The sequence below is a fragment of the Vigna unguiculata genome, chromosome 3 (assembly GCF_037176805.1).
Source record: "Vigna unguiculata cultivar grain cowpea cultivar isolate G323 ecotype 2 chromosome 3, ASM3717680v1, whole genome shotgun sequence".
In the NCBI taxonomy this organism is placed as follows: Eukaryota; Viridiplantae; Streptophyta; class Magnoliopsida; order Fabales; family Fabaceae; genus Vigna; species Vigna unguiculata.
Genome location: NC_140794.1, coordinates 66,940,010 through 66,953,939, shown reverse-complemented (window position 1 = coordinate 66,953,939; position 13,930 = coordinate 66,940,010). Strand labels below are relative to the sequence as shown.

Sequence of the window (13,930 nt, the reverse complement as noted above, 5' to 3'; positions counted from 1 at the left end):
TCTGTAGGTAACTAAACTAATGCGAGTGACGTTAATCATAAGCAAATCCAGGGATATTTACGTCATTTTATATATTCACGAACTTGATGTACATCAGAAGAGGCGTGACGACTCCACGCTCTTGTCCTCGCGTCACAAATATACCCTTTCGTTGAAGTGTCTAGAAAGAGAGAAAATACAAACACGATACGACACCGTGTTGCAGGGGCATTACTGGCTTTTCACGCCACGCGCACCGACGTGCTTACTAGTGCGTCGGATTAAGCACCCTCCTTTTTAAGTATCGTGTGCGCAGAATTTCGCAGCAGACACATACATAGAGGTGAAAGAAAGAGAAGCCCTAATTTTGTCACTGTTCTTCAGAGAAAATTCCAAATTCGAAAGCTTCAAATTCAATTAAGGAAATTCTAGCGGTTGATTTCGTTGCGGAACGGCGATTGAAGATGATCGTGAGCCCGAAGATGGTAGCGGAAGCGGAAATTATCTGTCAGCAGACCATTCCGATGTTGGACGTGAAGTATCATATTTGCGTTGCGCAAGAACACAACGTTGAGGTCGAGGTTTCACCCAAATCGCCTTCACCTTCTGTTCCGATCTTTGGCCAAGTATGATTTTATCCCAATCCCTGTATCTTTTTGCCTTTCGGGTTTGATTTTAATTGCGGTTATCATTGTTTAATATGCTTGAAGGAATTGGTTTTTGAGTTGTCTTTTTAGTTTAGTTTACTGTCAAATCTGAACCGGGTTTTTGAATTTGGTTTTGTTTCTTTTTATTGATAAATGTGGGAAGATCCAATACTCCTCTGGGTATTGGTTTAGAAGAAATAAGTAGAAAAGGATGAAAATGGAGAAGGAATAAGCTGAGAAAAGATAAATAGGTAAGAAATAAATTGAATGTTTAGTTGTTTGGTGGAGGAGAAATAAGCGAGAAAAGCGAAAGTGTTTTGAAAGTTGAGTAATTTGATTGATTTGATAGAAATAAGGATAGTGATAAATTGATGAAAAGAAATATTTGAGGAATAATAGAGTGGTCTCGTCAGTTTTTTTCTACTCCTCTCCTCCCTAAACCAAACAACCAAAATTAATTACCTCTCTCTTATCTCTACCAAACTAGGGACTAGTGTTTGTGAAGTTTACGAATCTGAATTTTGGAAGTAGAATTTGGAATTGGATGTTTATTTATCCCCATTAACGTAGGTTCCTCACTCAGTTGAAATTTATTTATTGCTTTTTAGTAATTTCGAACTATTATGCTTTGTGAGTTTAGTGGTCATGTTCATGTTTTTTCTGTAACACTTTGAGCCGACCTCTAGTTTTGTTGTGCTGACTTTTGTGTTGCATGTTGATCAGGCAGTGAATCACTCTGATTTCATTAAACATTCCATTTCCGAGACCCCTGAGGCGAGTTTTGTTCCAAAAGCGCGTTCTGGTAGCTATGCTGAGATTGGGCCGCGAGTTTCTATGGATGATGAACACATCTGTATTGACGATCTAGGTGCTCATCTTGGATTTGTGTTCAAGTACCCGATACGGAGTGCATTTTATGCAGTTTTTGATGGTCATGGGGGGCCTGATGCAGCTGCTTTTGTTAAGAGGAATGCTATGAAATTGTTTTTTGAAGATGCGGACATGCTGCAGACATATGATACTGATGCATTCTTTCTAGAGAAGTTAGAGGATTCCCATAGGAGAGCTTTTCTACGGGCAGATCTTGCCTTGGCTGATGAGCAAACCGTTAGTAGTTCGTGTGGAACGACTGCATTGACTGCCCTTGTACTTGGAAGGCACTTGCTTGTTGCTAATGCTGGTGATTGCCGCGCAGTTCTTTGCCGGAGGGGTGTGGCTGTTGACATGTCTAATGATCACAGGCCAAGTTTTCTGCCAGAACGGCGGAGGGTGGAGGAGGTTGGTGGATTCATTGATGATATATACCTCAATGGTTATCTTTCAGTAACCCGTGCCCTTGGGGATTGGGACTTGAAATTTCCACTCGGTGCTGCATCTCCTCTAATTGCTGAGCCAGATGTTCGACTGGCTACATTGACCGAGGAGGATGAGTTCTTGATCATTGGGTGTGATGGGATTTGGGATGTAATATCTAGCCAAGTTGCAGTTAGTCTTGTTCGCCGAGGATTAAGAAGGCATAACGACCCAAAGCAGTGTGCTATGGAACTAGTCAAGGAAGCATTGCGCCTACATACATCGGATAATCTCACTGTGATTGTTGTATGTTTGGCACCCATTGAAAGCATTGTTGAATCATGTCCACCCCAGAGACGAAGATTCAAAGCTTGCAACCTGTCCGAAGAGGCCCGTAATAGGTTGAAGAGCTTCATTGAGCGAAATTGACTGTACATGCAATTCTTGTGATTCACAAATGTTCCATTATAAAAAAAATAATCTGTTTTTTAGGCTGTTTCAGAGAGCTAAAAAGCAGCCAGAAGTTTTGTAGGGATAGAAGGGATATTTAGTGAGGGTTAGAGGGGGTTCAGACCTATTTAATTTGGAGGTGTTTTCTGAGTTTTGTTGGCATAGAAACAATTGTAGCTAATTTTGGCGGATTAGATTCGGAGGCCTCCATGGTCGTTCCCATTTTAACACTGTTTCTGCTTCTGTAAATAGAAATGATTTTAGGCTTTCTCACTGGTTCTCTGAGGGTGCATGCCGCCAAAATTTGATATTCATTTAAAATTTAATTTCATATTTACTTTGATGAGGTGTGGTGATAGCTGAATGCATAGCTAAGTTATTGTTTGAGGCTTTGATTATTGTTCTTGACCCTCTCCATGTTTTGTGGGTGGATATGCATGGCCCATCTTATCAGTGTAGGACCTATGAGATGGGGCAATATCACCGTTTGGCATCATACAAGCTAATCAATCCCTTATCACATGTGATGATTTTTCTCTCGGTTTTAGAAGGAGAAGGGAATGGAGCCTGTGAGTTGCCCTAGTCCAACCAAATACTGAGAGGCTTTGGTAAGGTGTGTAAGGTCGTTATTTCGTTATCTAAATCTTGCAAACGTATGACTAGGGAAATTTGCTCCCAGATGTTCCTACTTCCCAATCTACAACTCCTACTATCATATCATATCCCTTCTTTTTCAGATCCTAAATATATGCCACCCGTTCCTGCCTCATTTCTAAAACTATGTTAATTTCCTCTTTCTAACCATTCAACTTCAATCAAAAACAGAATCATTCTACAAACTCTTACCATTTCTGTTCTCGCTCAATATAACAGTGTGATTATTGATACTACTGGGTTGCTATAATTCTTGATTTTTATCAAAGAAATTTAAATTAAAAATTCTTGATTCTTAAAATAAATCTAAATGTTTTATAATTTTATAAAAAAGTATACCTTAACATGCATTGAATTAAACATATTAAAATATTTCTTTTAAAACTTGTATCATCCATCATTGAGAGAAAACCACATGCTGAGATCAATTTAATATCATCACTCGATTACAAAACAAATGTGTTGATTTTTATTATAACTACCTAAAAAGTAATGAGAGCAATTATCTCAAAGTGGACAATATGATAACATCGGTTTAAGGCTAATTGGATAATATTATTCAAAATAAAGAGCCATATAACTTATGATTGATCTTCTAGCGTCGCGTTTAATGAATATAGACCCAACCGATGTTCTGCAAATTATGATATTACTCTTACTACATTCATTTATTTGATTAATTGTATGCTACTCCAATGAGTTTGTAATCAAATCAAAACCCAAAGATACAGAAGCATCATAGCTACAAAGTGTTTACAATTCAACTCTTGACTTTGTATAGAAAAAAAAATTATGAGGAAATAAAAGTAATGCCTCTTCCACTCAAATATTCCCATACGAAATAATTTTCAAAACTGCGATTGCTTTTTAAAAATGATGTTTTCAAATTATGGAAAATTGACTAAACAAATTGTTGACAATTTTAGAACTTTTGAAAATATAAAAAATATATTATATCAAAAAAACAGTTGTTATATTTAACTGGTGTACTTGTACAGCAAAATGTAACAAAAATACTAACTATACAATTCTTACCGTATCTCAATCTTAATTTATAAACTGAAACACATTTCTAAAATTATAATATGTTTTAATATTAAATATAAATAAAAAATATATTAGTAAATATTCTCGACTACAAATATCATAAAAAGATTAATTTGAAGAATACAAATTATGCTCGAATTTATAATTTAAACAAATAGTATTCAGGTATATTTTAAAAAGTAATGTTATGGTATTTTTTATAAGCAATTTTTCATCTTCTTATCTAAGATAAAAGTACTTTTTAAACAATCACCATAAATTTGGAAACACGATGATTCATAAATTTGGAAACACTATATTAATTAAACATATTGTTAAGACAAAAATGCCATTGCTTAATTTAATTTTATTGTAATTTTCTTGGTCCGAAGAGCAAAGCCGTGCGAGGCGGTAGAATAAATAAAAAACAATAAAAATGAGTAACGAAGGGCGACAGATGCATCAGGAATGATCTAAGGGCTGACATGAAATGGAAATTAATGGAAAAGACTAATTATTTTTTATTAATTTATTTATTATTATAACTGTAGCATTATAATGTGGAGAGAAGATGGAGATTGTATATATATAATAAAGAAAAAGAGCATGAGTTGTGTGGTGTGTTAGGTTGTGAGAGGAAGAGTGAGAAGGAGCTCAAATCAAATCCCAAGGAATCGAAAAAAGAGAGAGAAGAATCATGGCCATGGCAAGCTTGGCTCGACGGAAGGCGTACGCTGTCGTTTCATCATCCAGGTCATCGGTTTTCCTCACAAGTTTGAGGGGATTCGCATCCGGATCTGACGAAAACGATGTCGTCGTCATCGGCGGCGGTCCCGGCGGCTACGTCGCCGCCATTAAAGCCTCGCAGTTGGGTCTTAAAACCACTTGCATCGAAAAGCGTGGAACTCTAGGCGGCACCTGTCTCAACGTCGGATGCATCCCTTCCAAGGTTCATTACCTTTTCATTCTATTTTTCGCGCTTTGTTTTTCCTTTTTCTTTTTTATGAAGTTTTTCATTTCTTTCTGTGCGGGATTGGGAATTTGGTTTTCCTTTGTATTCTTCTTTCATTTCTGATTGTTGTCTGTGTTTTTTGGAAGAGATTGAAATGACTCTTGAATTTGGGATTTCCGTAGTGAAGGGCCTAATTTTGGTGTTGCAGATTTTTTTGTTTTGGAGTGAGAGGAGTATGTTTTGTTATGACGAGGTGGTGGGGTAGGGAAAAGTAGTTGAGGTGTGATGAAGCTGATGAAGTGTATTTCCTCTGAGGTGTTTTTTACTATCTAGGAATTCTGAGTGCAAGTATGCTTCTGTCCTCTGTTTTTTGCTTTGCATAATTTTTCCTGTTGTGTGGATGAGTTGCTTGATTTGCAATATCAAAATTTAAGGTCTCAACCAGAATATTAACGGATGCGAGAACATCTATTGTTTAGCTTGTTTATTTTTATACAAGAAATTGATTTTTGTTCAACAAGTCTTATCTCACTAGGTGAGACTGGTTTCATGAATCAGTATTGGACGGTAAAAAAATAAATTCAGGGATATAATTCACCTTGAGACACTTTTTAGTAATTTCTTTCCATACCTTCCAATAAAACTCATCTCATTCACTGTATTTTTTTTTCCCATATAAAGTCATTTCACATCCTGCTGTAGATTATACTTTAATTTCTTCTTTATAATTTTCTGTACTGATCACCAATATGATTTCCATCGTTACATATTTGCAAACAAATAGGCTCCCATATACAAACAATGTCATCTCATTTGATCCATCCATCTATCTGCTGTGTAAGACTATGGTTTTTGTTGTTTGTGTTTCCATTTGTAGTTTGAATAAAATAATTGATATGGCATTCTAGAAATGTACGTGCTCATTTAGGAGGGTACCTCCATATTTTGGTTCAGGCGCTTTTGCATTCTTCCCACATGTACCATGAGGCTAAACACTCCTTTGCCAACCATGGGATCAAGCTTTCATCTGTCGAGGTTGATTTGGCTGGCATGATGGCCCAAAAGGATAAAGCTGTTTCGAATCTTACCAAGGGTATTGAAGGACTGTTCAAGAAAAACAAGGTAAACTATGTCAAAGGTTATGGGAAGTTTGTTTCACCATCTGAAGTCTCTGTGGACACCATTGACGGTGGAAACACTGTTGTCAAAGGAAAGCATATTATAATTGCCACAGGTTCGGATGTGAAATCACTACCTGGTGTCACCATTGATGAAAAGAAAATTGTATCATCAACTGGTGCTCTTGCTTTGACTGAGATCCCCAAGAAACTCGTAGTCATTGGGGCAGGCTACATCGGTCTAGAGATGGGCTCAGTATGGGGCCGACTTGGATCTGAGGTAACCGTTGTTGAGTTTGCATCAGACATTGTTCCAACCATGGATGCAGAGGTGCGGAAGCAATTTCAGCGTTCTCTTGAGAAACAGGGCATGAAATTCCAGTTGAAGACAAAGGTTGTTGGAGTCGATACCTCTGGGGATGGTGTGAAGCTAACACTTGAACCAGCTGCTGGTGGTGATCAGACTATACTTGAAACAGATGTTGTCCTTGTATCTGCAGGTAGGACTCCATTCACTGCTGGACTTGGGTTAGACAAGATAGGAGTTGAAACTGACAAGATCGGACGGATTTTGGTAAATGAGAGATTCACCACAAATGTCTCTGGTGTTTATGCGATTGGAGACGTAATTCCAGGCCCAATGTTGGCACACAAGGCAGAAGAAGATGGGGTTGCTTGTGTCGAATTCATAGCTGGAAAGGTTGGCCATGTGGACTATGACAAAGTCCCAGGTGTTGTCTATACCACCCCCGAGGTTGCTTATGTTGGGAAGACAGAGGAGCAAGTGAAGGCACTTGGAGTTGAATACCGTGTTGGCAAATTCCCCTTTATGGCTAACAGCAGAGCTAAGGCAATTGATAATGCTGAAGGACTGGTGAAGATATTGGCTGAGAAGGAGACGGATAAGATATTGGGAGTGCATATTATGGCACCCAATGCAGGAGAGCTCATTCACGAAGCAGCAATAGCATTACAGTATGATGCATCCAGTGAGGACATTGCACGTGTGTGCCATGCACATCCAACAATGAGCGAGGCTGTGAAAGAAGCCGCAATGGCCACTTATGACAAGCCCATTCACATATGAAGAGCTAGTTGCTTCTTCATTTTCTTTTCATTTTTGTCCAACAATTTTACAATGACTTGGAGATGATACCACCTCTGTGTTAAATTTAGATTCAGGTTTTTAAATGAAAATTATCCCCCTGTTTACTTGTTTGCATAATAATAGGAATGATTGTGTTGTTCTTATCTCTGTTCAATAATTTATATCTCCCCTTCTCTCTGGGACAATGCTGTAATTCTTACAGGGTGAAGACAACTGAAATGGGGTTGTCGAACGGTTTGATTAACACATTGTTGGGTATTTATAAATTATTTTTTATCTGCCCATTTCTTCTTATTAGCAGGAATTCTTACATGACAGGATACTTGAAGGAATAAAAATGGTGACCAAGCTGTTATATTGAGTTCATGATTAGTTTTATTCAGTTGCAGTAAATATCGATGCAAAGGAAGCCATTAACATCGGACAAAATAGGAAGATAAAGAGTGGTATAATAGCTTTAAAGAACCAGCAATGACGTTTGTAGGGGATTGGGACGTTGTTACGATATCTCTATGGATTAAACGAGAAAGTTTCATTTACAGAGTCTTTACTTTTAGTGTGTAAATAAGAATATTTATTTTTTATTATTGTCAGAATTGGATAAAATATTTGAGTATTTTTTTTATTTATAAATAGCTCTACTTCCGTGAAGTGGAAAAGTTAATTAGAATGTGAGAAGTTATCTTTTGACTTCATTACAGCTTTAATTTTAATTATTTTAAAGTTGAGAAAGTAATTCTAAAAATATCAAAAGTCAAATGCATTTTTAATTAACTGAAAACAAACTTCTTGAAAGAAAACTGATTTGGGTGTATAACTTACGAAAGACATTCTTTGAAGGCGTTAAAGAATGTAAGTGGAACAAAGCATGAAAAGCCAGAATCTTCAAGATGAACGGCTCCCACACTGTACTAGAAAAAACTGTTATTGTTTACGCACGTGGATCGATAGGTTTTTACGTTGGGTTAACCATATTTTGCCGCATATCCCTTGTTTCAAATCTTAGTGTTTCGACATGATGGCAGTTACGAGTTCAATCCCAAATCTCAAATAGATTACATTAGTAAGCAGATTGCAAAAGGTACAAACCTTTACCAAGTTAGACTCCTTTAAGAATTTTTTATGATTAACATAACCAATTCATAAGCCGCACATTTATACAAAACATTAAAGTTTAAGCTGTGCAGATTATTTTAAACTTTTGTAATCGTGATAATGTCAATCATACCTTAGAAAATACCATTATCCAAGAATAAAAGCATTATATAAAACTTCAAGTTATTAGCAATAATACCATACTTATTTAAGGAATCGTATCTGCACACGATCTCTTACGCTTTGAAACTAGGATCGAATTGCTCTGCAAGAAAATCGAATCCTAGTATTTACTTAAAGAGGTATTGAAACAACCAAATAATAAACAGACACAAAATGAGTTCTTTGAAACCACCTTTGGCAAGTTGTGAATGCGTTGTTTGAGGCTCTCAAGGAATGGAATGGACAAATGTCAGTCTAAAATTGGCACCTGTAGCACCGTATTTTTCCTTCCCACATCGCATACCAAGTCATTGAATAGCATTCAAAAGCACAACAAGCATCATACCCCATTAATGTGATCAAAGGTCTTATACCTCTTGAGAGATGAAGACCTTCCCATGAACTATAGCACTTACACCATCAACTCATTACAAAACCGTAAATAATTCTCGTAGCAACTCCAATCTTCAACTACCTTCACTCATATGCATCCTCTTGCATATTATCTGGTCGCTTCCTGGCTTGCAAAGCCAATCGTGCATCTCTCTCTCGCTCAAACTCACGATAATCTGTTCGTTGTAGGAAAGAAACCTTGTCCAAATACTGGTTGGAACTTTTCTTATAAGCATCAAGTTCTACATCCAGGCCCTTATTTTCTTCCTTATATTCTCCCCAGTCCTTTTTGGTCTTGTCAAGTACACTGAGCTTCTGTTTCTTCTTGATTTGTTCAAGTACAACATCCACTGCAGAAGGTGGAGGAGCTTTGGCTCTTTCCATTGCCTCCTTTGAGTCTGAATCAACAAGCTTTTTAACTTCAATTTCTTGACCAGCAAAATCCCGAACCTCAGTAATCTGATAAAGGAAGAAAATCAATAAACATTGAGACTCATTCCCCACATGGGTGGTGAGCATGCTAGGACATCAACCAAATTGAAAACCAAAGAATTCAAATTTTCAAGTGAAGTTTTTTGTGCATGGTATATACTTAAATTGTGTTGGGCTGGATATACTTAATAATAGGCACCCCTAGTACATTACATATTGAAACAGCTGGATATAAACTAAATCTAATCATGTCTACATAAAGATCATTTTATTATTAACTTAGGCATCTATACATATTGAAATAAAATTGAAGAATCCAAAGCATTTCGAGTGAAAACTTTGTTGCACGGCATACACCATAATTGCGTTGGGCTTAACACTAGGCACCCCTAGTATATTACACATTAAAACAGCTGGGTTTAAGCTAAATCCTGCTTCTGACTCCGTCAAAGCTTCTTTTTATATAACCCGGCCATCTCCACGTATGGAAATAAAACTACATATTTTGCCCTTTCATTTGACTAATTGCACACATAATTTTCCCAATTCAGCCAGATTAGCACACGACCAAAAATAGGAACAATAGATACCGATATGCTTACCACAAGTTTCCCCCTGCTTGAGGCAGCCATGGCAGCATCATCTTTCACTGCTGCAAGAGCAGCAGCAGCAATCTTCTTGGCTTCTTCACTGGTGCCGCTTTGCGTAGTGCCATGTTCATTCTTTGAAGCACCATGCCCGAGGGATTCAGTTGCCTTTGGTGCCAACCCCAAATAAGACATCCAATTCTATGTTCAAAGTTATCAGGAAAGAAATTAAACTCCATAGCAGTGAAAGATGTTTTATTTGATTTCTTTACAAGTGGCTTGAAGAAGAGAACAACGGCAATGCCTTACAGAAGATGTCTTTTTTGCAGTTTTTTTGGGGGCAGAATTAGGCCTGCTTGTAAATCTAGTGAGGACCTTATTAGATACTCCCTTATTCATTTGCTCCCACATGGCATCAACTTGAGCTTTTATTTCTACCACGAGAAAGAGCATGTGATGTGAGCAAGTTTATCAGCAGCAAAAACATTAAACTCTCCACGACAGACAATCATTGCCAAAGATAAACAAAAGTCTTAACATGCATACCGAAGCCAAAACCTCACCAGTATCCTCCTGTTTTGCTTCCAGGCTAGACCCCATGACAGGTTCTTTGACAGACTCAGTTGAACTTGCATTGACCGTATCTGAAACATAAAACTTAAATTTGATTCAAAGAAGCCCCATTTTATATCTAAAAGAGAGAGAATTGAACATACTACGGTGATTTAAACCAAATATAGGATTCAAGAAAGAAGAGTATTCAGTCATCGAGACCCACATGAAGAAAAACTGAAACTTTATTTACCTTTACCTTTACCCATGCGTGTAACGAAACAAAACAGTAACTATCACAAAACCAAACGTTAAAATAAATAAATAAATGAAGAAATAGGGAAATGCAACGAACTAGGGTTTTGACATTAAGCAGGAGCAAAAGAGATCTAGTAAAGATAGTGTAAAAATAAAATAATAATAATAATAATAATAATATGGGTATTTAAAAGTACGCATAAAATCACGAAGCGTGACAGTGAGATGATGTAGAAGAAATATCGTATTTTGAGTAGTTTGTTTTGGGGGAAATGGAATTATGGGCGTTTGGATTGAAAGCTGAAAAGAAAAGGTGAAACAGAGAATGAACAGAAAAAACAAGAAAAGAAAAGCTTTACCGGCAGAACTCATCTCTGCCGGTGGCGGGAGGCGGCGGCGGTGGAGAAGGCGGAGAAGCACAACCCAACAACTTCGGCTCTACCCTCCCTTCTATGTTCTCCCTTGAAAAACTTCCGTTCTCTTTACCCAAATCACCCTTCTTTCTCACTTCTCTGTGTTTTTTTCCTAGGAAAACGTGAATACAAACCTTTATATACATTCACGATGTAATTTTTAATATTATTAATTAATAAATTAGTAAAAAAGACTTTTTCTTTTTTATTAAAATTTTCCCCAAATACATTAAAAACAACTCCAAATGGATTCGGTGTCAAAATAATTTCCAAATAAATTTATTTAATGTGCACGTTGGTGAGAAAAAACATTTTCATAATTCGGTTATCCAGAAAAAAATTAAAGAAAAAAAATAAGAAAAAGGAAAAATAGAATTTACTTTAGCGAAAAGTAAATTCAAATGATTAATTAAAGATGTGGAGAATAAATTTTAATTGATGTGAAAAGAAGAAGAAAAAAAAGTAAGAAATTTGGTTTTATAATATTATTTGAAATTAATTTTTGTTTTTTTAGTTTATTTAAAATTTTAAAAAATTGAATTTTGAACTTGTGTGTTAAAAAAATATTATCGTGGTTTTCAAAAATAAAAATTATTACTGTAGTGTAAAATATTAAAAATACAAAATTTAGCATATATACGTTTATATGATCACGTGTTAGCGTTGAAGTATGTTTTAATTATTTTCTAACTGTTGTTTATAAAGATTTTCGCTGCTCAACTACACAATTCAAGTTCTCATTCTAATATTTTCAATGTTCAAATTTCCTTTCGTTAATAATATATTTTAAAATATTTATTTTTTAATATAAATTTGATAATTGAAATTTATATTCTAATTGATTTTATATTTCATGCACATACTATAATTGTGGATATAATTATAAGATGTTTTTAAACAAATATTTTATAAATTATATAAAAATATCAAAACACAGACTAATCTATCCCATTTAATTGTGACTTATTCACCAAAATCAAATCGGATCAAACCGAGATGAGAAGACGGGTTGAGAATCTGAATCCGTCCAACCAATGGACGTGATGTTTGTGAATCTGGAACAAAGAGGATACAATGTAAAAAGGATACAACGCAATCAATGGAAAAAAGAAAGGACGCAGTGCAAAAATAGTACCAAAAATCAAATTCACAGTCATTCCAGAAATCTCTATTCACAATTCATAAAATCAAAATCCACAATTCACAAATCATGTGCAAAATCAGAAATCTCAATTGCAATTTCCAGATCCTAATTCTTAATTCACAATTCACAACAAATTAGAAATCCTAACTTTCTCTCAACATCTCAACAACCATTAGCCCCATCATTGTCTTCTCCTTCACCTCAAACACCCACAACTAGAGCATTTAAAGAAGAGAAAGAAGGTTGAACAATAATAGAGAAGAGGGTCACTGGAGCTCCTAGCCAACAACGCGTCCTGGAAAAGATGCAGCAATGCCAACGACAACGTCCGACTTTGACACTAATGGCGAGGCAAAAGAGGTGCAGTCGTGGATGGAGGTGGTGTTGTCATGCTTCACAAATAGAAAAAGATGCAGATAAGTGCGGTAGGTTTCGTCTCCAATGCTAACAACAAGGCAAGAAAGTTACAACCGTAAGTGGAGGTGTTGTTGTCGTGGCTTCACACAGAGGAGAAGAAGACGAAGGTGGCTAGGGTAGGGTTTGTTTCCTCTCTTGTGTTGAGGCTGACTGTGAGATCTTTTTAGTGAAAAAACAATGAAAAAAAGGTAAATAGAAAACATGAAACATGTTACGGGTTTTTTCGGGTTAACCCACCTTGTGAACCGACGGGCTGGCGGGTCCAAACATGTAACCCGTCCCATCTGTTGTTTGACGGGTCAGCTTGATCGGAGGCTTTGACATTCCTAAAATTATAAGACTTTCTTATTCAAGTATTATTGTACAAAGTTAAAAATATATAATTATTTAAACACTTTGAGGACAAATATCAGACAATAGACAATCTTGGTAAATAAACTTTTTGTTGGAAAAAATGTAGCATTTTATCCACAAGAATCATCTAATAACAAAGATATAAGATGAGTAGGCAAACACAAACATACAACATAGAAACTCTAAATTTAAAGAAAAACCATGATCATTGTCTAATGACAACCAGAGAGTAATCATTATGTGCAAATTTGTATAATACAGAGAAAACATTCTCAACCTTTTGATCACAAATACACCCAGAATTTAGCTACACTTCACAACACCCTACCCTACTACAACAACAGTATAAGAAAACTCAAACACTAGCTCAGCGTGTCTTTGATTTGGAAAAAAAACACCGTGGACTTAGAGCCTAATATATAGTTACTAACACCTAACACCTCCCCTAGGTTATCATAGGCTATATGAGATTTTTCAAAATGTATTATTTTCATCATTCTAACATTCTCCATCTGATTAAAATAAACACATCTTCATTTTTTATACCATCAATAATGCTCCACCATATAGATTATACTTGGAATCAAACCGTCCCGAGAATTTTTATTTGAGATCATATCATCCCAAGAATTTTCACTTGGAATTAAATCATTTTAAGAATTTTCACTTGGAATAAAACAATCTCAATAATTTCAACTCGAAATCAAACCATCCCAATAATCTGCATTTGAAATTAAACAATCGAAGGAATTTTCACCTGTAATTAAACCATCCTAGTAATTTCCACTTGAAATCAAACCATCTTAAGAATTTCCATGCACCTACATCAATGCTAATCAATGCTCATGTATAATCATCACACACCTTACATAAATATTAGCCAATGCATATACATA

General features: G+C 36.0%; 3 protein-coding genes across 5 annotated transcripts; 2 read left to right on the top strand and 1 right to left on the bottom strand.

Moving 5' to 3' along the window:
* Nucleotides 1–269: 269 nt before the first annotated feature.
* LOC114179833 (putative protein phosphatase 2C 13) lies at nt 270–2,715 on the top strand. Its single transcript, XM_028066302.2, has 2 exons — nt 270–605; nt 1,350–2,715. The coding sequence occupies exons 1-2, from the start codon at nt 444–446 to the stop codon at nt 2,346–2,348; spliced, it is 1,161 nt and encodes a 386-aa protein (XP_027922103.1). The 5' UTR covers nt 270–443; the 3' UTR covers nt 2,349–2,715.
* Nucleotides 2,716–4,642: 1,927 nt separating this feature from the next.
* FLBR (leghemoglobin reductase) lies at nt 4,643–7,496 on the top strand. Its single transcript, NM_001376045.1, is given in 2 exon segments — nt 4,643–4,998; nt 5,956–7,496. Coding segments are annotated over 2 exon segments (1,503 nt in total). The 5' UTR covers nt 4,643–4,746; the 3' UTR covers nt 7,207–7,496.
* Nucleotides 7,497–8,558: 1,062 nt separating this feature from the next.
* Nucleotides 8,559–11,240, bottom strand: LOC114174943 (craniofacial development-like protein). Of its 3 annotated transcripts, XR_014993581.1 has the most exons (6): nt 11,066–11,240; nt 10,460–10,540; nt 10,206–10,330; nt 9,912–10,097; nt 8,678–9,336; nt 8,559–8,587 (listed from the first exon to the last, which is right to left on the bottom strand). XR_014993581.1 is itself a non-coding variant. In XM_028059676.2 (5 exons), exons 1-5 carry the CDS (start codon nt 11,076–11,078, stop codon nt 8,962–8,964), a joined length of 780 nt encoding a protein of 259 aa, XP_027915477.1. In that variant the 5' UTR covers nt 11,079–11,240; the 3' UTR covers nt 8,559–8,961. The 3 variants fall into 3 exon arrangements, 2 of the variants coding, with proteins under 2 accessions (XP_027915477.1, XP_027915478.1); XM_028059676.2 differs by having other exon boundaries at nt 8,559–9,336; XM_028059677.2 differs by having other exon boundaries at nt 8,559–9,336; nt 10,443–10,540; nt 11,066–11,231.
* Nucleotides 11,241–13,930: the final 2,690 nt, after the last annotated feature.

Bases quoted from the DNA above. Each gene is read 5' to 3' on its own strand.
- LOC114174943 (XM_028059676.2), bottom strand. The intron at 10,331-10,459 runs GTGAGGTTTTGG...TTCTCGTGGTAG, and splicing joins AGCAAAACAGGAGGATACTG to AAATAAAAGCTCAAGTTGAT. The intron at 10,098-10,205 runs GTAAGGCATTGC...CTTTGAACATAG, and splicing joins CTGCAAAAAAGACATCTTCT to AATTGGATGTCTTATTTGGG.
- LOC114179833 (XM_028066302.2), top strand. From the start codon at position 444: ATGATCGTGAGCCCGAAGATGGTAGCGGAAGCGGAAATTATCTGTCAG. The intron at 606-1,349 runs GTATGATTTTAT...CATGTTGATCAG, and splicing joins CTGTTCCGATCTTTGGCCAA to GCAGTGAATCACTCTGATTT.